Consider the following 22,426-nt stretch of genomic DNA (forward strand, 5'->3'; position numbering starts at 1 on the left):
TGCAGCAGAGCACATGCCGAACCTCCTGCAGGATGGCAGTATCAACAATTAGAACAGAAGATCAATGTAAATGAAGACTGGCCTGCTGCTGTAATGTATGAAAATTTAAAATCATGAATTCACGAAGCTGATAAAAAGCCTCTGGAGCAGGGAGTGAGAAGTAAAATAAATCTAATTGGATGACATGGAAAATTCTAGAGGCAACAGAAATGTAACAATGAACCTATACCTCAAAATCTGGAGCTGATCTGGGCTGTTTTTTTTTTTTAAGTAGGTTATTTTACGACCCTTTATCAACATCTAACGTTATTTAGCATCTGAATGAGATGAAGGTGATAATGCCGGTGAAATGAGTCCGGGGTCCAGCACCGAAAGTTACCCAGCATTTGCTCATATTGGGCCGAGGGAAAACCCCGGAAAAAACCTCAACCAGGTAACTTGCCCCGAGCGGGAATCGAACCCGGGCCACCTGGTTTTGCAGCCAGACGCGCTGACCGTTACTCCACAGGTGTGGACTCTGGGCTGTTGCAGCAAGTGTAATAATTACTAAGGAATGGTAAAAACAAAGCCTTCAGGAAAAGTATGTTACAAGACAGAACATACTGTGGGATTTGGAAAACCAAGACATGCCTGCAAAACAGTTACAAGAATCTGTGTCCCCAAGTCCTAACACCGAAAAGCAGAATTAAATAGGAAACCATTGCTCAGTGATCCAAAAAAAAAAAAACGAAAAAAGCAGCAAAAATCAGAGAGGCAAAATTATTTACAAAAATCACTTCAAAACGATTTTTTTTTAAAGAAATGAAGAGTACTGCATGTTTTATAATCATTATAAACCATTTCATACTAGTGTATCACAGACTACAAGTCCTGTAAATTACAGGCTAGTACCGCATTTTATTAATTTCATATTATTATCTATATATTAGTATACATTATTTTCATATTGCATGTTGCAATCCATTAACATACAGAGATTGCTTTTGGGTGGCTTAAACATTCCTTGCTATTTGAATAGATCAGTTTTCTCCGCTTCTGCATTTTCTTCTTCCTCATCATCCTCCTCCTCTGAAGATGGAAGTTCTGTTGCTATTCTAGTAGATTCTGGTGCAGTCATAAGATTAACGACATCAGTAGAGAGTGATCCCATAATTTTCCTTGGAAAATGTCTGATAGAAGACATAAGGGGTCGGATGTTAGCAGAAGCCTTCGAAAAACATTCTGATTTGTAGCAGTTCTGGAAATTTTTCTGAAGTGATGTTCTTTGTATGATTTTATATTTTTGTTTGTTGCGTCTTGAGCTTCATTTATCATGTGATCAATTGGAAGAAGGGCAGCAGAAATGGCCGCTGATCCATGTACAAGCACCTTGTGCAATAATGTAGTACCAGGGGTACTTCTCTACAAAAATGCGCGCAGTTTGTACAACACATTCTTCATAATCTCCCTCATTGATGTCACAGCCACATGGCGGTTCTAAAATTTGTGGAAAATCTTTCAATTGGGCACACAACAACCTGTGCAGCTCGATCTACACCGAGCTGTGTTCCCTCGTGACCCCAGACTTCAGGTTGGTCCACAAGTAAGCCTAGTTCAACTCTTAATCCAACCTTTATGTGGGTTTTTCCCGTTTTCTACATTATTTTTGTCTCCTTGCCATCTTATTTGCCACTTCCTAACATCAAGACGACAAATTAAGAATAGATTACATTTAAAAAGTCTAATCCGCGCATTAAGTGTAGGCAGGCTGAATAAGAGCAGGTTGGCAGTTTTTGTTTTCATTTTCACCTATTTTTCCTAGTTATTCATTTGTCAAGGGTTGGCTCCACAGATGTAACCTGATTCTGTCAAAGAGGTATCGCTTATAGCACTGCAGGCCTTATCACTGATCATCATCATAACAAGAATGTGTCTGAAGGTACGGTCACACGTCGCTGCTTTTGTAGAGGTGCAGTACAAAAAACAGCGCAATTCTCATACTGCGATGTGTGAACAACGGTGCAACCCGAAGAGTAGCGGCTGCTGAACCTGCTGCTCGTTGCTTTTTCATGCTGCACGCAGCTTAAAAGTAGCGACGTGTGAACAGGGTTCTCAGGGTTACAGCCGCAGCATTTTTGATATCGGTTTTGTTGAAACTTTTGCAGCAGTTGCAACCAGTGTTGCCACCCAAATGTGCCAATGATACTTCTATTATTTGGATATATTTTAATGTTAGATGTGATGAAAATAAATGATTTGTAACAGTTATTAAATGCACAACACAGTCTGAGTATATTTGCTGATGACATAATTAATTTTTTTCTTATTTTTCATAGCGTAGTTTCAAACAAGAGGGTTGCCAACATTGATTATGTGAATATGTTGGTTCTCATTTAAGTATATAGGCGTTTTTTAATAGCTTTATAGTAAAAATAATGCTAATTTCTGAATACTAGTTAGGACAGAAAAGCAAATAATAGATAAGCAAGCTATCGCATGAGTTTCATAATCCAAAACTCTAATGTGAACATACTCACAAAATGTATATTGAAAAAGTCAACATGGATATGGAAAGCTGCAGCTAGACTGCGGCTGAAAAAGTAGCGCGTTATGTGTGAACAGACTCGCAACCTTCAGTTGCAACTTTTGCAGCGCTTGGGTTGCGCAGCATGAAAAGTAGCGTGCAGCGCGCTACTTTTGGCTTACGTGTGAACACGACACGCAACTTTTGCAGCTGCAGTACAAAAGTTGCACAGCAAAAGTAGCCTTAATATGGAGCTCTTGCCCTGTATTTTTAGTAACTATTGTTGACTATAGTGTAGATATCTGGTTTTCTACCTAGGCCATTTCTTCTTCTAATGACAAATCAGTTGTTTCCTTTTTCTACTGCCATTCGATTATCCCCTTATTGTCTACCTGGTGCCACATCATTATTTTAGTGCAAGTTTTTCTTTCTTCCTCGATCGCTTATTGACGTCATCCTTGCTTGCCGCTGCAGCTGTGCTGGTCGCTGGCCTCTCTTCCTGGTCGCTGTAATTCACGGACTGTTTCATTCCATTGCTTGCTATTCTTTCCTGTGTGATGACCTCTCCACCTTCTAATTTTCCAAATAGTTCTCCCATCGTATATTTTACTACAATGCTCCTTATCTCCTCTTTCGGGTCTCTTTCTTTCATCTCATCAACATTTGTCCCTATCTCTGCATGGTTAAAATTTTCCAAACAGAATTCTACACCAAACATCTTCCTATTTATCTTTAAGTTATATGCTATCTTATATTTTAGTTTTTTGAATGAAGCTGCAATTTTGTGTGTTAGTATTGTGCAGCATATTAAAACAATATGAATCTACAAACACACAATAGCACATCCACAACATATACTTAATACGCAATTACAATTCAACAAACACACATTATTTGATCTAATAACACACAAAATACAAACAACCCCCATCGTCATACGAACCACAAACGACAGTGAACACTAAAAAGCAAGACCAGCTAAAGTCTCAGACATGACAGTACCACAGTCTACTAAGTACAGTCGTGAAGCTTGAGGTGATTTTTTGCAAATCTCGCGATAAAGCGCTCCAAGCGGTTAGCAACTAGAAACAATAGACTGTCCACGGTCGACTTTGGATTTAGAGTGGACTGAGTCGTATTTCCATCGAGTGCTAGGTCGTTGCGTATTTCGCATCGATGCTCCTGAAGAAAAATCCTAACATCTATTTCTTATTTTACTTCTAGATGCAAAAAGTGGTTAATAAACAGCAGGAGGAAGATCTAATGACAAAGAATGAAGCATATCTTTATAATAATATAAAGTTTTGCTCTCTTCATTTCGAAAACACACAATTTATGAATGAAAACAAAAATAAATTAATCTGGAACGCTGTTCCAACTTTATTTGATGTTTCAAATAAACCTGCAGCTGAGAAACAAAAGCTTTGCACTAATTCTACGTCTGTATCAGCTGATTCCTTGAATAATTCTGTGGTGTTTGGGTAAAGGGAGATAAGTCATAAAAATGAGTTCGGAGATAAATGAAAATTAAACTTGGAACCCTTATTACAAAAATTTTTCTACACAAATGAAACACATCAACTGCTAGTATTCTTTGATTTTTGCACACTCACTTGTGTAATTTAACTTGTGTGTTCATCTGGGCAAACAAAAGTCCACCTGGACAAAAAAATAACTTATACACCTTTACCCGAACACCACAGAATTGTACATTTTCAGACAACTTAGGCCTACTTTTTTTTTCAAAGGATATGTTTTTAATTATAGCTGTTAATTTTATTGTTATTTTTATTTGTTACTTTACTAGAGACGTAGAAAAAGTAAGTCTGTTAGAATAAAATTTATTGATCACGTTTTATTTCCAATTCTGGTGTGATTATTATTGCTTAACCTCAACTACGTAAGCCTACACTACAAGTACCGGTACACATAAGTTACTCCATTAATTCATATTTCCATTATTATTGTTATTATATTATTGTTGTAAAGGGAAATGCAAATTAATATTTATTGGTTTCATAGTTCATTATCGCTATAATCTCGAATGAGTGAAGCGATTATAGTAAATTTCAGTTCGTTTTGCACAAACAAAAATAATATTAACCTATTTCTTGCAGTATCGAGTTTATGGTGGAATTTAATATACTTCATTAAAATAATAAATTAACTTTATCCATTTAATATTTCAATAATGGAAGGAAGATGTTAATTTTTCCAAAAGAACACAACAACGAAAGTGTAACATTTTGTCATCTGCTATACTAAAAGCCAGGTTATGAACCAGCTAAACCGGAAGCAACGTTCTGTTGGTCTCTTTCTGAGCTCTGTTGCCACATAGTGGGGCGAGATTCAAAGCGTGTTCAGCGTTTGTCACCGATACGTTTAAAATAACTACTGTATATAGTTCTCGATAACACTATCTACAATATTAGTAATTAAAATTACTGTTTTTAAGAAAGCACGAGCTAATGACGCTGCTACGAAATGCAATTCGTAATGCACGTGGTACTGCAAATGAACTGGCTACACTGTCTGCGTGATTCTGTTGCCAGATTTTCGTTAGCAGACGACATTTTCACGCGCGGTCCAATGAAAAGCTCCGTTCTCGTTCTCGTTCTCCCCTCCACCCCCACACTCAACGTGTCATCATTGCACAGGCTACCCCTCTAATCCGCACTTTCCTCTCGCCCATCCAACTACTTCCTGTTTCGTCGGTTCATAACCTGGCTTTTAGTATAGGAGAGATCTGTGATGATGAGGCGATAGTAGCAATCCTAGTGGTGGGCAACTACCCATGTTTGCATTTTTACTACATATTGAGCTTCGCGACTGTATATAGTAGACTGTGACAGTACCATCTGTCAATAAGATATATTATTAAAGTTTTAAGTTTTAATGAAGTTTTATATTTTATAATAAGTGTTAAAGTGAACATCAGAGACAAGCAAAAACTATATCCGATGGAAATGGATGGATTGCAAAGGAGTTGCCTAGTTTTTGCATTACAATGAATTTGAAATTATGTAATAAGAGAAAAAATGAACCAAAAAGAAACAGTAGCTGAATGATTGGGAGGTAAAGCACTGCAGTAGTATCAAAGGATGCCAGAAGAGAAACGGCCAACGCAGATCTTGTCATGTCACAGCAAGGATGCAGGAAAGACAAAGGCCTGCATCAGCTGAAGAGAAGGAATTGCCAAGGCAATACGGGAATGTAATCTTGATGAGGCCAATGGAGTGACAGAAGCCTCTGATGTCAAGCAATAAAAGGCAAACCCTGGCAACCAGGGACAAGTACAGTAACCACTAGAACATGATGGTGCACTGAGCACTTACAATGGATAGTATACGTACCTGGTCCGAGACTTTTGATGAGGAAGTGAGAGTCAGTGGGTGCTGCCCCTTAGGCACATTGTTTATAATTATTGTAGAAATTATTTGTTTCCCAGACCAAAGAGAAGCTGGTTTCAATATGGCTGGTGACAACAGCTTGATCTCGCCCTTCTGATGCCCCAGTCCCTGGAAGACAAGCTGCTGGTACTCTTCTCTGCAACACAGATTCAATGTTTGTAATGTACATTCCACCTGCTAGTCTGTAGGCTATAATGGTATTAATGTTGAACTTCTGAAATAATAACATCAAAAATAAATACAATAAAACTTGTTTAAAGCAGGGGGGGGGGGGGGGATTATTTTCCGCATTATACAAAATTTAAACACGTAACTATCTACTGCATTGTATCTCAAGGAGTCACGCCAGACAACACTCTAGCAGTAAGTTTAACTGTTCTTAGGTTTACATTTGATCTTTTGTGAAAATTACAACTGCCAAGCACTAATTTATATTACATGAACATTTTATCAATATGAGAATTAAACAGTATTCCACCATTAGCAAGAGAAATTGTGCATTGTAGAATGAAAGAAATTAGACCTTTACGAATATAGATTAAAAAATGAAAACAATGACATTTTAAGGAAGCAAAACTCTATGTAAGATAGAAAATAACATTACAGAGCATGCATCAAATGTTCATCATCTGGTTTTTAATATATCACAGCACCTCAAACAAAATGTTAATATGGAATTAATTATACATCAAAGAATATGTGGAACATATGAAGAATATATAAACACATTTTGAAAAGCACAAATGAGAATGTTATACCTATGCTGACTTGTGTGAGCTGCAACAAACACAAAGAAAGGAAAAAGCTAATTAGGTGATAGAATAGGCCTATAACGCTTTTATATAAACAAAACAAACAGAATTGCGTATTTTCCATTTACTTGAGTGTATATTAATAAACAGAAACAAGACTGGTACACACATATTTTTAAAATGTCAACAGAGAGATACACCAAAATATTACTAGATTTCAAACTCATATGATACTGGCACCTTCTGGCCACATGGAAATTGAATTCGGTTGAAATAGGATACAGGCTTAAACCTCTCTTGAAGGAAGAAACAGGCTTAAAGCTATGAATTATATGCACTGATAACATCCTAGTCAAAGTAAGTTCAGGACAGTTTGACATCTTGAACAGTGGCGAAGCATGCATGACCATACAATTGTTTTAATTTCTCTCAAGAAAGTTGGCGTGATTAAACATTATTCCTTATATTATTACTATTATTATTATTACAAAGCATAAAGTTCCATTCTTTAACTTTCAAAATGCAATTCTGTAGATTTACCAGTATATTTATATTTGATATCTAGCTGCTGTTAATTTAGGCACTACGGGCCGTATTCATAGACATTTTTAGCGCGGGTTTCCGGTGGATGATCAGCATTTTTCGTATTCATAAATCAGTGTTAGCGATAGGATATGATTTGAATTCTGTACAAGTAAAAAGTGGATAGCCGGGGCTAGCTTAGTACGCTCGTAGCGCGTGCTGCGAAATGTCTATGAATAGCACCCTACTAGTCTGTCCTGAGAAAATAGGCTATAATTTGCTTTTCCTCAAAGTTCATATGTTGGAAAGGTTTTAATTTATGTTTTCCAATGTAACAACACCTTGTCACAGTCACCTATGTTGACATTAAATAAAACGACAAAATACAACTTTATCTTCTCCATGATCTGAACGAAACTTGAGCACTTGAAGTGTCACGAAATCATGCTACACTGAAAGTAAATTGTAAAAGGTGCGGATCTTTGAATGGTGAATAAACTATGTCCATTTGCTATTATACTGAAAAATATCACTGCCAGAATAACATATGGTCAAGCAGCAGAAAACTGTGTGTCAGTCCATCACTGTCGTATAGCATGCAGACTTACACTCTGCCTTTATGGCATCCGAAGTGACAGGTGTTTCACCCTAACACATTCTTTCTCTGCTCAGCGCTTGTATGAGATCTGTGAACAGTAATACACCCTGAGGCTTCAGAAGGCATTTTGGTCGAATGCTGCATATAGGCCATATAAATTGCATGCAGTCTAACCTGGTTAGATTTAAAGTGAATACAGCATTATTTAATATTTGTGCGGAAAATAAAACAAAAAAAATAAAATAAAATAATAATAATAATAATAATAATAATAATAATAATAATAATAATAATAATAACAATTCGACTTATAGGTATTGTGTTTTAAAAAATAATAGGGCATGCTCTGAATATTTGCCACTGATCTTGAAATGAAAAAGAGAAAAGTGATATGTTTCACACTGACTCTAGGGAATTATTAGTTTACTCACTTTACAAAAAATCGTCCTCTAATAGACAGCAGTACTCCTGCCACAATATGGTCTTGAATCAAGCCACTCAATGGTGTTCCATCTTTTGGAACCAGGTACTGATTATTTACACTCACTGAAAATGAAATAAAATTCAGAAATGGAAGCCAAATATATCTATTTACGGGCAGAATTTCCTAAAACTATGGGATGAAAGAGCAGGTGCAATTCAAGCAAAATTTTAAGAACATAATTTCTTACAACCAGGGTCAGATTATTTACTGCGCACAAACTTTGCTTTTTTAATCTTTCAATTGACCATTACAAAATATACTAAACATGTTTCCTTGATTCATTCAAGGACATGCTACAGAGTCAATGGCATAGTTTGGTTGGTACCCACTTGAGAACTAAATCAACGAGTACTCTTGTCTGGTGTCATCTGCAGAATTTTCAGTTTGTGTATCGGTATACACAAGGATGTGTACTAATGAGATCTTAAACACTCTTACTCTTTCCTACAGTAAATCTTTAAGTTATCATGGTGATACATGTTACCAAGAGTTGAGACTGAAGCATAATAATAGAACTGGATACAGAATTTTGTCTTTATTCGTCATTATTTATGAACAATTAAATCTCCAATATAAGTTAATCTATAAAATGGGACCAACAACTCTACTGTCTTAATCAATGGAAGTAACTTACGTTTTGCAATTTTATCCACTTAAAAAACTACTATATATGGGTTTGAACTCAGAATACATAGGTCCAAAGGTAATTCTGGTAACAAGAAAAGTGTTAAAATACATTTTATGATCAATTTCAATGAATACTTAGGTAATTAAATATAGAAAGTTTTAAAAAAATCTAATGTCACATACAGACACAAGTAATGTAATGCATAACACGTAATATAAAATGAATTTGTACGGATGTTGCATTGGCACACAGAGAATGTTATTGCAAATTACTGTCAGTTCAAGCAAACATGCCAAATATACAAGTATTCAAGTATGTGACATGGCAGTGAACAGTTTAATAGCTCCCTATGGATATAAAAAAATCAAAACTTGCGAATATTTAGGGCCAAATTAAAGAGGTACCTAATTTCTCACACCTTCTATTCTGTAGATGAATTCATGACATTCAACAATGCTGAACATATATTTTTATCTTGTATTAAGTATCGATACTAACCCCTTGAGTTGTATTACGATAATGTAAAACCCTTCTGTATATATAAGGGCACTCGAAACATAATGGCAACATAGTTAGTGTTTCTCCCTAAATCTATTTAGGTTGCTTTTGGCATTACACACTACAAAATATAGACCCTTGCCAGTCAACAGTACATTGAAAAACCCTTGGAAGATGATGGATTCCATCTGCAGCATCATTTCTGGATCTCTTTTTCACTGATCAATCTAAAGCTGTTCGGATGCCAACTTTTGATTGAAAGCAAATGCCTCGCTTCCACCCATTTTGCAACAGTTCGGTATGGTAGGACTTTTCTCCCACAAGTTTCTGAGTTGCATTTTTTCTTCTTGCAACTTGTATTTTTATGATGCATCTTTGTTCATACCTTACTGAACATTTTTAGGGCGTTATTACTTAATACAAATCAGAAACAGTCCCTGTATTCACAAAATATGGTTACTTACAGACTTTTAATATTCCACATTTATGCAACAATCGCTCCTTTATTACATACTAAAAGATTCCAATGCTCACCGCTAGGAGTGCTGATTTACAGTATTGTTGCCATTACTTACTGAATGCCCTAGTATTTCAACTAGACTTTCGCTATGGAATAAGTACTATTACGATTTTTCTTTCGACATATTCCATATTCTAGCTGTGAAGCGATGGAATGTAAAAAATACAATACAATTGTAACTATGCACCTGACAGCTTTGTGTAATGTAGACAGTGAGAAATCCGACGTTGTCACAATGACCACCATACAACAGCAGAAGAGTCCTTTGCACAATTCTGATGCCTTACTATGTAAGATGCTATTGCCTTTATGCAAAGGATTCTAGTCTGTGAGTCATCACTCTCTGAACAACATCTTTTTTTTTTTTTTTTCAGGATTTCACAGCAGTGCATGTCATAGTAACAACATGAAGCAACTGACAACACAGCAGTTGATAGAGTACGCTACATTCCTATTAGTGGAGAAGGCTACTGTGCAGTGTTCAATTTTTTCAGCTTGGGTATATTTTCGTGTTGATGTACTTATTCACGAAGTCTGAATGTACATATTATAACATTATTATATTCCTTTATTTGTATTCAGTTCTAGGTTATACTGTGCTACATTTTTTATTCATTTCGTATTATTACTGCTCCTTGATATATCAACGCTTTCGAAGTCGCACAAGTCGATGATTTTCAATATCAGTTCAATGTTCGATGTCGAAACAGCTGTGATTATCACGTGGAATGTCAGATAGTTATGATTTTTTTTGCCTAAAATTTTTTCCTGGCATATAATACTTAGCCTGGATTTTTAAAACCAAGAATTATGGAAAAAAGTGCGTCTAATACACGAGGAAATATAGTAGTGGCTCTAATAGTCAAATTTTTGGCTATGGAAGATTCATATTATTTATTACAAATAATAAATAAAGTGTTTCGAAAAATTATCTGATTGTTTTCTTTTAAAATTAAATGCCAAATATACTTCTGGAATAATAACAAATATGTTTAATCTGTGTGATGATTAATGAGTCTAGTGAAGAATGGGAAGCCATTGATTGATATGAATCAAGTGAGGGGATGATAGAGGAAAGAAGAAGGAAAGAAAGGGAGAGGAATCCAGAGCTGGGATAATAGGAGAATGAGCTGAGGTGAATAAGTAGAGTGTAATGGAGTGCAAGTCCAAGTGTAAGTTACGAAAGGGATTGCGATGAAGAGAACAAAGAAGAAGTCGAGAACATAAGAGAGAAGAAGAGCGGAGATGATCCAAGTCCAGCGACCATAGGAGATACTGATAGGGTACGAAAACTAGAGGAAACTTGTAAAAACAGTTCAGCGAACATAAGATAGTTAAAGAAACAGGGATGTGTGAAGTGTAGCAAGTGAACTAGAGGAGAAATCTGACATAGTCTGAGGTATTGATGCCATCAAAAATGTGATGATTAGATCAATTAGTGTAACTGAAGTGGATCTGAGAATAAGATAGAGGAATAAGTAGTGAAGTGTTAAGGAGAAAATGAATAGAATAAACAGTGAGAAGAAAAGTAATGAAGGTAGTGAGGCTAATACGAGTTATGAAAAAATAATACTGAGTGTTTCATGTAACTGAGAGAGGAAGAATATGGAAAGTGGAGGAGGTAGAAAGTGAGCAAAAGTAGTGAGAGCAAACGGAAAAAGTTATCCAATAAAGGGAAAAAAAATGATTAATTTCGAGGGAAAAATTGTTCCAGGGCCGGGTATCGAACCTGGGACCTTTGGTTAAATGTACCAATGCTCTACCAACTGAGCTACCAGAAACTCTACCAGAAACCGATCCAACTTTTCCCTCTATATATCCACAAACTTCAAAGTGGGCTGACAACCTCGAAATTATTGAAATCAACTTTACAGGGAGTTAGCTTGATTTGCATAATACACGTCACTGTTCATTAACAGAAAGCCACAATTTAAGTCACACAGAGTTAGTGTGCACTCAATGTTGGTTGCTTGACGGTTGTCAGCCCACTTTGAGGTCTGTGGATATAGAGGGAAAAGTTGGATCGGTGTCTGGTAGAGTTCCCGAGTAGCTCAGTTGGTAGAGCGTTGGTACATTTAACCAAAGGTCCCGGGTTCGATACCTGGCCCCAGAACAATTTTTCCCTCGAAATTATTCAAATGAACTTTACAGGGAGTTATACCTGAAAGCTTGATTTGCGGAAAAAATTATGTGCATTGAACAAGTAATAGTAAGGAAGTATTATAAACAGTAGAACATTGGAACAATAAACTAAACAAATGATATAATATGGTAATGTAGATGAGAAAGTAGAAAAATTAGTGAATATTAGCCAGAGAGAAAAGGGTTTAAGATAAACAGAAAATTAGGGATAATAGTAATGGAAGATGACAATGAAAATAGAGACAGATGAATAGAATGTTTGTAAACAAGAGTAAGGTAGACAGTGCAGCATAATATTCGGGAATGGGACTGAGCAAGATAAAGAAGTGAAGAGTTGGAAATACTGTACAGCATATCAGAAAGGGTGGAGGAAGAAAATAGACTGAAACAGAGTTGAACTTTAGGTAATGGAAGATATGGGGAGATATAGATGAGAGGAAAAATATTTTAGGATATATGATCGAATGTAATCAAGTGTAGTGGTGAACTGTATACAAAAATGTGAGGAAAACCACCACCTCTAAGTCGTATGATGATAATATAACTTGTTATACTGAGCATGACTGTCTAGCATCACATATATCGCATGGAAATTTATAACTCTGAACACTGCACCATCTGCAAGGACCAGAGCACTCAAATGAATGGAGAACATCTACTTCAATGCCGAAAACTGGATCCTACTCTCCAGAAGACGAAGAACCTCAAAACTGTACTGGAATGCCAGAAGACTCATGGATTGGTTCCTTATGTCCCGCCAACATAGACAACAACAACACATTGCCTGTACTTGCTTTTATAGAATTCGGATGAATAATAATAACTCGGTTATCAGCCAAGCACAAAAAAATTAAATAAATTACAAAGACAAAATGTTCCGATATTCACAAATAAGGTTCCATGTCACACATGTCTGCACTCATAGACGTCCACACATACCATGTGAGTCAAGGACAAGCACTTCTGTGTTCGGAAAAAACTGACAGCTAATGGATCAGCTCAAACTGTTAGTGAACATCCAAATATACGATTCCTATTACATTACTCATGCCTGCACGTGACTCAAGAAAGCTGTGTTTCTTACATAACATATTATTTTAAATTTGAGTGGAGTTATTTGGAGCACAAAGAAAATTTCCTGCATTAAACAGCGGCATCTTTCGATGGACAGTAGCAAGTGTTAAATCTATAACAGAATGCTACAGTGCTATTTAAAATTAATGAAGAGGAAAGCTGTAATTAATCATGAGATAATTAATACATACAAATATTGTAGGCTTCACTGCGAGCAACTTCGTTCTGGGGAAAATGAGCATTCATTTCATCGCCATCAAAATCAGCGTTGTAAGCTTTGCAGTTTGCATAGTGCAACCGTATAGTTTTCTCTCCTTTCAGGATTCGTGCAGTATGGGCCATGATGCTGGGTCTATGTAGAGTAGGCTGCCTGTTTAGAAGTAACACGTCTCCATTGCATAGATGTCTGCGAACCTACAGAAAAACAATGTAATAGATTATATAGTTCAAACAAATGCTATAGAACACACAAAAGTATTTTAGATTCAAACACCTCATGTGATTATTAAACACATTATTATCAGGAAATGGGATTAAGATCAATGTTAAAAATAGCCTATATTATACAGAGAATTCGCCTACGGGTGGGCCAGGAAAGCGGCATGTACTGATACACTGCTTTGTGCGCGCAGTTGTTGAGACACGCTCGACAATCAAGGACATCAAGGTCGACTAGTTATCAGTTGTGAGCCAGATGTTGCAGTATTTAACACGTACAGTGCAGTTCCTTGACACAGTTGCTTAAATATTCAGCATGTGTGTAAATTTGTTAACAATTCAAAACGCAAAATTCACGCTTGAACAAAGAGTTTTTATGTATGATGCATATGTGAAAACAGAGTCATGTAGAGAGGTGCGTAGGCAATTTGAAGTGAAATATCCGGGTGCTCCAATTCAGGGTAGAGAAACTGTTAGACGTCTTGTTAACAAATTAAGGACAACAGGGTCGATAAATGCTACAATTCCTAATCGAAAACAAAGAGTACTGACGGGAGAAAAAATTGATGATATCAGTGCATAATTTACACACTCTCCTAATAAATCTCTAAGAAGTGTTTCACAGGAAGTTAGTGTTTCAAAAACATCAGTCTTTACTGCTGCTAAACTTTTAAAATTAAAACCCTACAGAGTATAGTAGAAGAAAGCGGAAGCTTAAGGATAGACGATTCCCGCAAGCGACGCCGCAGGCAGGCCGCTTTCTTGGCCCCACCCATAGGCGAATGCTCTGTATATTACCAATCTGTTTCAATTTTTGTATTTGGAACATACCTACTTAATTTTATTCCCTGAACTCCTTCAAACATTACGAAACACTTCACAGAACGAGAAAATGAAATATTCTGAAAAAACAAATTCATATTGTTTGCTTTTATTTTTGTGAAATAAGTCATAAAATCAGTAATTAGAAATTTATAAAGTAAACGAGTCTCATTGTAAGCCAAAACATACTTAAAAATTCAATTTACTTTGGTACAAACCAGTAATTACAACAATTAAAATTATTATTAGGTAAAAAGGTAAAGGTATGTCAGTCATGAAGTTACTTGGGGCGTGTCGAGATGCTTTCATGACCTTGGTACTGGAATGAGGTGGTGTGATCAGAATCATGCTCCAACCGCCTTCACTTTTGGAAAAAATCTTGTACTCAATTTGATAGAAGGGTGAATGAACCTCAGGACTGTTCTGCAAGTTCTGGCAACGAGAAAAATCTCGCCACCACTTGGAATTGGACCTAGAACTTTCCAGTCCATAGTCAGTTGCAAAAGTATTATTAAGATCTATTAAATAAAGGACCAAATGTATACAATTAAGAAAATTTTCATAACCTGACACAGTAAAACTTCATTTATGCATTTTTATGGGGTCTGGAGAAAGAAAAAACGTATGTGAGGAAAACATATAATTAAAATGACATTCAATAACATATGAAGTAACATTTAAAGATTTTATGGGAAAAACAAGTTAAGTCAATTCAGTAAAATTTCCAAAAAGAAATTTAGAACTTCACAATTAAGCCATCTTAGTCCAAAAAAAGAATCTTATTCAGACGCTTGTAATGCCCCATTCTGATTATTGCGATTCCTTGCTAACTAATGTAAGTTCACTCTTAGCTGAGAGACTACAACGTGTTCATGTGTGCATACGATTCATCTGCAATACTCGTAAATTTGACCATATAACACCTTCCCTCCAGTTACTTTCATGGGTGCGTCTGAAGGAACGAAGAACAATACATTCACTGTCTCTTCTGTTTAGAATCATGCATACTTCTACTCCGAATTATCTGTTATCACGCTTTCAATTTCTTACAACTCTTCGAAACCGACATCAAGCACTTCTTTCTATCCCTCATCATAGAACGTCTTTATACTCATCTTCCTATACTGTAGAAATACCTCGTCTCTGGAATTCGTTACCTAATGACGTCAGGGACTGCCGGACTTTATCACAATTCAAAATTAAATTGGAAAATTTTGTCTTAGTTAATGTTTTTTAGGTATTGCTAAAAGTATTGATTTGTGTTTTTTTGATTTTTCTTTTTTAATCTAGATTAAAATTGCAAGTTTCTTGTGTATGTTAGTTAATTAGTTAGGATACAATTAATTATGATACTTAATCACTCATTTAAAGTTTGTGTGACTGCAACCTGTGTATATTTTTGTGTGGCTTTACTTTGTTTATAGTGTTTTTTTCTCTCTCTATTTCTTGTGTAGCTTTACTTTGTATATAGTGTATTTTTTTTCTGTTTATTTCTATTATTGTATTTGCATTCCTGGTGTTGTGGAAGAGAAGGCCTGATAGCCTTAACTACACCAGAATAAGTAAATAAGTAAGTAAGTAAATAAATCAATCAATCTTTGAGTCTATAATATGGTCCTCAAATTTACAACACGATTCTCGAATAATATAAATTTATTTGTAGGAAATCTTAGCTGCTCAGAGCCACAACTGGCTGATACATTCCACTCCAATCCAGGCAATTTTACAACACTGACTTACCTCGTTCTTCCAGTGTGATCTCCATTTAATAACATGTGATTATTTTACAAACACATCAATTATTTTGGACTGCTAGCTCCTAAAGAACAAACCATATCCTCAAATTTTGATAATTGTTCCATAATTTGTTCAATTACATCATGGTGCTTACAAAATATTTCACTGTTTCCAAAGCAGTAACGTAGGTGCACAAGACTGGGGGAGGAAAGCATGGGCAGTTTCGAATTTCTGCATCTTAACAATGAACACACACTGTAATTTTATGGCAAACCTAATTTCGAGCAAAATTCATTTAGAATGTTTAAATGATGTTCATTATCTCCTGAAGTTTAAAATGCGATTAAGTTGTATAAAGATTCGTTCCAACAACAGTCAGTAACCATCCGTAACTATTGGAAGCATGTGCAGTACAGAAAACACATTCCAACACACTCCAAACCAATTCTGAACAGGAAACATGTACTTCAGTTGAACGTTCCAACAAACTTTTGACACGGATCTGGAGCGATCAGAAGCAGTTGGTGCACTGAGGCATGTACTGTCTTGGACATGTGCATATGCTCACTAACGTCTCCTGGACACTGAAGATAGACAAGATCGACTGTTTATATCTTTCGCATCACAACTTAAAGGTTAAGATGGAAAATGAACTGCAAACAAATAATAAAAATTAAAGACTTAATTTAAATTTTCACCAAAAAGAAAGAGAATGAAAATTATTTGGGTAATGAAATAGCTAATTACATTTTCAACATGCAACTTTGATTTAAAATATAATAAATAAAGTACACAAATGAATAATTGAGAAAATAAAAACTATTTTTTCTTTTAGATGAAAGAGTCTCCCAGTACAACATCGAATTTGCGGAATTCTTATCTTCCATACTTTTTGTTATCTTTGTATATAAAATTATCGAAATTTTATTTTTTGCAATTTGAATTAGCTGCAACACGACAATAATTAACCAGCCCATTCTCAGGCAAAAGTTACAGAATCTCTGGTTTTAGTATGTGATGATCTGAAAAAGTGTTTCAACATCATTCAGTTCTATTTCAATCCCGTAGTAGGTACCCATCAGCACACGTGCATAAGGTGATACAAGGTTCGTACATGAATTGATACATAAACTACTTGTTCGAACGAACTTTAAGTGTAAAAATTGTATAAAAGAAATGTGTAACCAAAATAAACTAACGTGAAAAGTATAGGAATTTTGCTGGGACTTGAGGAAAAAAAACATTTGAGTGTGAAAAGTATAAAAAAGTTTTCCTGTACAATTTAGTGTTTATAAATTGGATTTAATGAATTTCGTGCAACCACAAGTGACATTTCTAAAGTGTGAGAAGAGGTAAATTTGCTCCAGAACACTATACACACCACTTTCAACCTCTGGGAGTTGTGAGTTGAATCACTCGGTGTCAAGAGGCGTTTTGCAACACTTTCTCGCTGGTTAGAGTTGAAAGCAGACAATCTTATCACAGAACCATCTTCATTTTGGACCATCACAGCTCTGAAAAGGAGAATCATGTAAGGCACTCTTTCATAATTACACTGAGTTAATTATATGCATTTCAATTTGCTTCACAACAGATTTTCCATGAACTCATTACTTTATTAAGAAAAAGGAAATGAAAGTAAGTGAACTCAAGAATCTCCAAAAAGAAATATTATTTCAATGGATACCTAGCCACTGTGGTAAGTTGATAAAACTGCACAACATGCAATGCATTTGTAGCCAAGACCTTTGCAAACAGTACCTTTATCCAGTATCTTTACTTCAATCCACTTTCATTTTATAAATGTATGTTAAAGGTAAAGGTATCCCAGTAACGTGCCATGAAGGCACTTGGGGGGCATGGAGGTAGAGCCCCATGCTTTCCATGACCTCGGCACTAGAATGAGGTGGTGTGGTCGGCACCACACTCTGACCGCCTTTTACCCACGGTACTAAATTTTATGGGAGGCTGAGTGAACCTTGGGGCCATTCTGAAAGTTTGGCAACGAGAAAAAATCCTGTCACCACCTGGGATCGAACCCCGGACCTTTCAGTTCGTAGCCAGCTGCTCTACCAACTGAGCTACCCGGCCGCCATACAGTAAATGTATGAAACAATAATAAAATTGGTTCTCTTCTAACAAAGACAAAATTTTGAAAGCCATACAAAAGAAACAAAATTAGCTGTGACATGTTACTTATCTTACCCTGGATGCTTATTTGGCCCATTCAGCACCATGTTCTGTAACTCTGCAACATTCCATCCTGTTACAGGCACAGGATATGTCAAACATTTGGCAAATTCCTCGGGGAAACCAATTTCATCAATGTTTAAACATGGATCTGGCGTTATAACAGAGCGAGCTGCATAATTTACTCGCTTCCCCCTCATATGCATACGAATAATACCTTCTTTTTTCTCAATAATCTGTATAAAAAAAGAAACAACATATCTGTATAACACTTTATTTTGAATTGACGTGTTAGAAAAAAACACACGCACACCTGCCCACACACAAAAATTGAAGTTTCTCTCTTGATTTCGCCACCTCATAGTCAACAGTTTTTTGAATGTCCCATAAATGCTAACTGTCTAAGCCCGACTAACAGACACAATAAGCACTTCTGACACTTTCATAAAGTCATCATTCACATAGCAAATTCATCCATGAAAATTGTCATCATCAATGGAGATATTAGCAGCAGCAACAGGAGTAGTAGCATTTTACTTAACGATACTTCCAATTCCAGTGGCTATTCAGCATTAAAGTTCAATTGAGAGAGAAATAGCCTATAAATTTTGCCCGAACCCTGTATTAGGGAAAGAATTTTCCTGTGTGTTGTACGTAAATCTATGACATAGTCCGTTCCCTCTAGGAGGAAGCTGCACTAAGGATTTTATTGCCTTTTAAAATCCATTGCCCTTGGCTGGATTAGAACCTACGAATCTTGGATCCAACTACTATTATGGTAACCGCAAAACCACCAAGGACGACGAAATTGATGTTTTATTTATCTGGATCAAAGACATTGTAGTTATATATCTAGACACACAATTGCTGGTGTCATACACAAATTTGAAACCTCTCACGCAGGTTTGTGCGACGTCATGTTTTGGGGGCAGAAGCACTTTGTCAAGCATCAACATATGGAGATTCACGTGTTCATTTGTGTTGTTTACTTTCAATAGAGTGTTGATTTGTGTTGTCTACTTTTAATAGTGCATTAAAGTTAAAGTTAATTGGAAGTTTAGTCTTTAGCATTGATGGAGTGCATTAATAGTCGTTTCTCATAATAAAATTAGTGTATTTTAAAAATGCGTAATATCTTTGAAGCGTGAATGTGTTCCTACAAATTAGAGATACATGTTGCTAACATGTAGATGTATAGATATGTTATTGTTTAATTATAGACCTACGTCTCTAAGTACTGAATTTAATTGGGTGACTAGTACCATTCTTTATGGTGAATTCGTCTACGTTTAATTGTAGGTACACGTACAAGAAAGGAACTGGAAGCACTTCATCAACACATAAAGATTCATGTGTTCATTTGTGTTGTTTACTATTAATAGTGTGTTAATTTGTGTTAGTCTACTTTTAATAGTGTATTAAAGTTTAGTTTTTCAGTCAGTGATGGAGTACATTAATAGTCGTTTCTAACAATTAGTGTATTTTAAAAGCGTGTAATATCTTCGAAGCGTGAATGTGTTCCTACAAGTTAGAGATACGCGTTGCTAATGTGTAGGTTTGTTATTATTTAATAAGTACTATGCCTAAGTAGTAAATTTAATTGAATGGTTGGTGCCATTCACCATGGTGAATTCATGTGCAGTGTTTAATTGTACATACACATTCAAGATAGGATCTGGAATTTCTCTGCAGAAGTAAGTACAATACTATAATTACCGTACAACTTCTTTCTTGCTTGCTTGCTTAGTCTAGTTAGAGATGTACCGAAATAATATCTGTAGACGAAGACGAATATCTAACACAAAAAAGTGTTGTTCTCCAATATTAGGTTTTCAAAATACCGCTAATAAACTTGTTTAAACTTATAACTTAATGCTATTACTCACAGGTTCCCATTAAATAAGATAGATTTTCTGGCTAAGTGGCCGACGCAATTAAACAGGATAAATTCGTGCCAACTCGGAACCACAAATTGTGTTCTGCCCATTTTGAAGTCTTGTTTCTGGATATCATTAGGAAATCAAGTTTTGAAAGATGACGTAGTTCCATCTCTGTTTAACTTCCCAAGCCATCTACAAAAGGTAAACTGCTGAACACTGTTATATTAATAGCTTATGTACATTTCTAATCAATAATTTAATAACTTTGCTTTATAATATGAATAAATGATTTTCGCTTTTTATAAATTCTTAATAGACTTAGTATAATATTATTCAAGTAGATTGAAAAAGCATCTCGGAGAGTTCTGAAAAGAAAAATGAAAGCAACAGTTCCACATGAAACAAATAAATTGATCCCAACAGTAATTCTTTTAAACATATGATGATGTATATTCAGAGCACAATTATAGCATTATCGAGTCCTAGAAAACATATTAAATCACTTGAAAATATGTTAGAAAAGAAGAATGAACAGTTACGAGCATTGAAAAAGAAAAATATTAACTGCAAGAGAAAATGTGACAGGCAAAGTGAAGTGATATCCACCCTTAAAACCTTTATCAAAGATCTAAAGAAAAAGAATCTAATTAATGACCATACAGAACAATTTCTCTGAAGTAATGTTTGATTTAATCAACAGATCTGGGGCAAAAAATGGAGAACATTCAGATACTTTAAAAAAATTTGTATTAACACTTAATTTCTATTCACCAGCTGCAAACGAATATGTTAGACAGCTTAAATAGGGCTCTACCCTATGTTAACACACTAAGAAATTGGAGGAACACAATAGATGGAGATCCTGGACTTACACCTGAAGCCTTCTTAGCTTTAGAAGATCAAGTAGCACTTTCATCTCACCCTCTTTATGTAGCACTTAATTTTGACGAGATGTCTACTCGAAAATGCATTGAATGGAATGGAAGTGCATTTACAGGCTATGTTGATTTAGGCAATGGTGTATGTCTAAGTGAAATGATAGAGGCAAAAGAGGTTTTTGTAATAATGGTAGTGGGAAGGAACTAATGCATCCTGGAAAATTCCTGTGGGCTATTTTTTAATTAAAGGTCTAACAGCAGCTTTGACAGCCAATTTAGTAAGTCACATGCAAAATATCAAACTAACTGTTGTTTCAGCGACCTGTGATGATATTGTTATGGGAAACAAGTTAGGTTGCAATTTCAATGCAGAAGACCTAGACACTTCTTTCGACATAGGTGGCTACGGTATACAACTGGTGTTAGATGCATGTCATATGATTAAATTAATGAGGAATTTGTTTGGTGACATGAAAGTTTTAAAAGTTCTAAATGACAATGTTATTGAGTGGAAGTTTATAGACAAATTAGAACAAATAGAAACAAATGAAACCCTTACTATTGCAAATAAACTTTCAAAAACCAAAAAATGAAAGGGAAATTAGCAGTACAAGAGCTGAGTGCATCTGTTGGAAATGCTCTGCTATTCCTATGTTCAGACTTAAAACTAAAGAATTTGAGGGGACAAGCAACAGTAGAATTCTGTTTGTTCTCTGACAAGCTATTTGATGTCCTTAATTAAAAAAATCCTTTGGCAAAGGGATATAAGAGTGTACTGTCTGCAAGGAATGAAAATCTAATATTCAGTTTTATAGACTTGCAGTCTTGTTATTGAATGGGTTGTTGATGTGGGTTTTCTGTATATATCAAACGTTATATGAGGAGGAGTCAATGTAATTTTTAAATCCAAGAAGTTTAGCGTGTCATCTATACCAGCGTCATGTGTGAATTTTATGTTCAGATGTAATTTATTATATTCATTGGTAATGAATTCGGTATAAAGTGCGTGTTATTTTCATATATTATAAGGGTGTCATCTACATATCAGACGTAGGTAGAAATATTGAATTTATTGGATAGAGAACTAATATGTATTTTTTTTCAAGATTCTCTAAGAATATATCTGCCAGTAAGCCTGATAGAGGGTCTCCAAGGCTAGGTCTTTTTGTTGTGAGTAAATCTTGTTATTAAATTTGAAATAATTCTGTTGTTGGTACGTATCTAATGCTCTTCATTTAAATAGATTTGCGTCCCAGTAATTAGGCTACCATTTTGTTGAACAGTGTGTTAAATGGTTCATATCCATTTCTTCTTCTTGAGAACACAACAAACAATTTGAAGTAGACAGGA

The 22,426-nt window shown here is 35.5% G+C and overlaps 1 protein-coding gene across 12 annotated transcripts in view; it reads right to left on the bottom strand.

Moving 5' to 3' along the window:
* Positions 1–22,426, bottom strand: part of LOC138693963 (DNA-directed RNA polymerase I subunit RPA1-like) — a 158,228-nt gene that overhangs the window by 114,781 nt on the left and 21,021 nt on the right. For 11 of the 12 annotated variants that reach the window (XM_069817700.1, XM_069817696.1, XM_069817698.1 and 8 more), the window contains exons 4-8: positions 18,334–18,554; positions 17,510–17,642; positions 13,323–13,545; positions 8,217–8,331; positions 5,857–6,049 (exon numbers count right to left, since the gene is read on the bottom strand). In XM_069817700.1, coding sequence (XP_069673801.1) covers positions 5,857–6,049; positions 8,217–8,331; positions 13,323–13,545; positions 17,510–17,642; positions 18,334–18,554 — 885 coding nt within the window. The remainder of the gene's footprint in view (positions 1–5,856; positions 6,050–8,216; positions 8,332–13,322; positions 13,546–17,509; positions 17,643–18,333; positions 18,555–22,426) is intronic. The other variant, XM_069817701.1, reaches the window with a different exon arrangement.

This window comes from Periplaneta americana, unplaced genomic scaffold (assembly GCF_040183065.1).
Source record: "Periplaneta americana isolate PAMFEO1 unplaced genomic scaffold, P.americana_PAMFEO1_priV1 scaffold_28, whole genome shotgun sequence".
Classification (NCBI taxonomy): Eukaryota; Metazoa; Arthropoda; class Insecta; order Blattodea; family Blattidae; genus Periplaneta; species Periplaneta americana.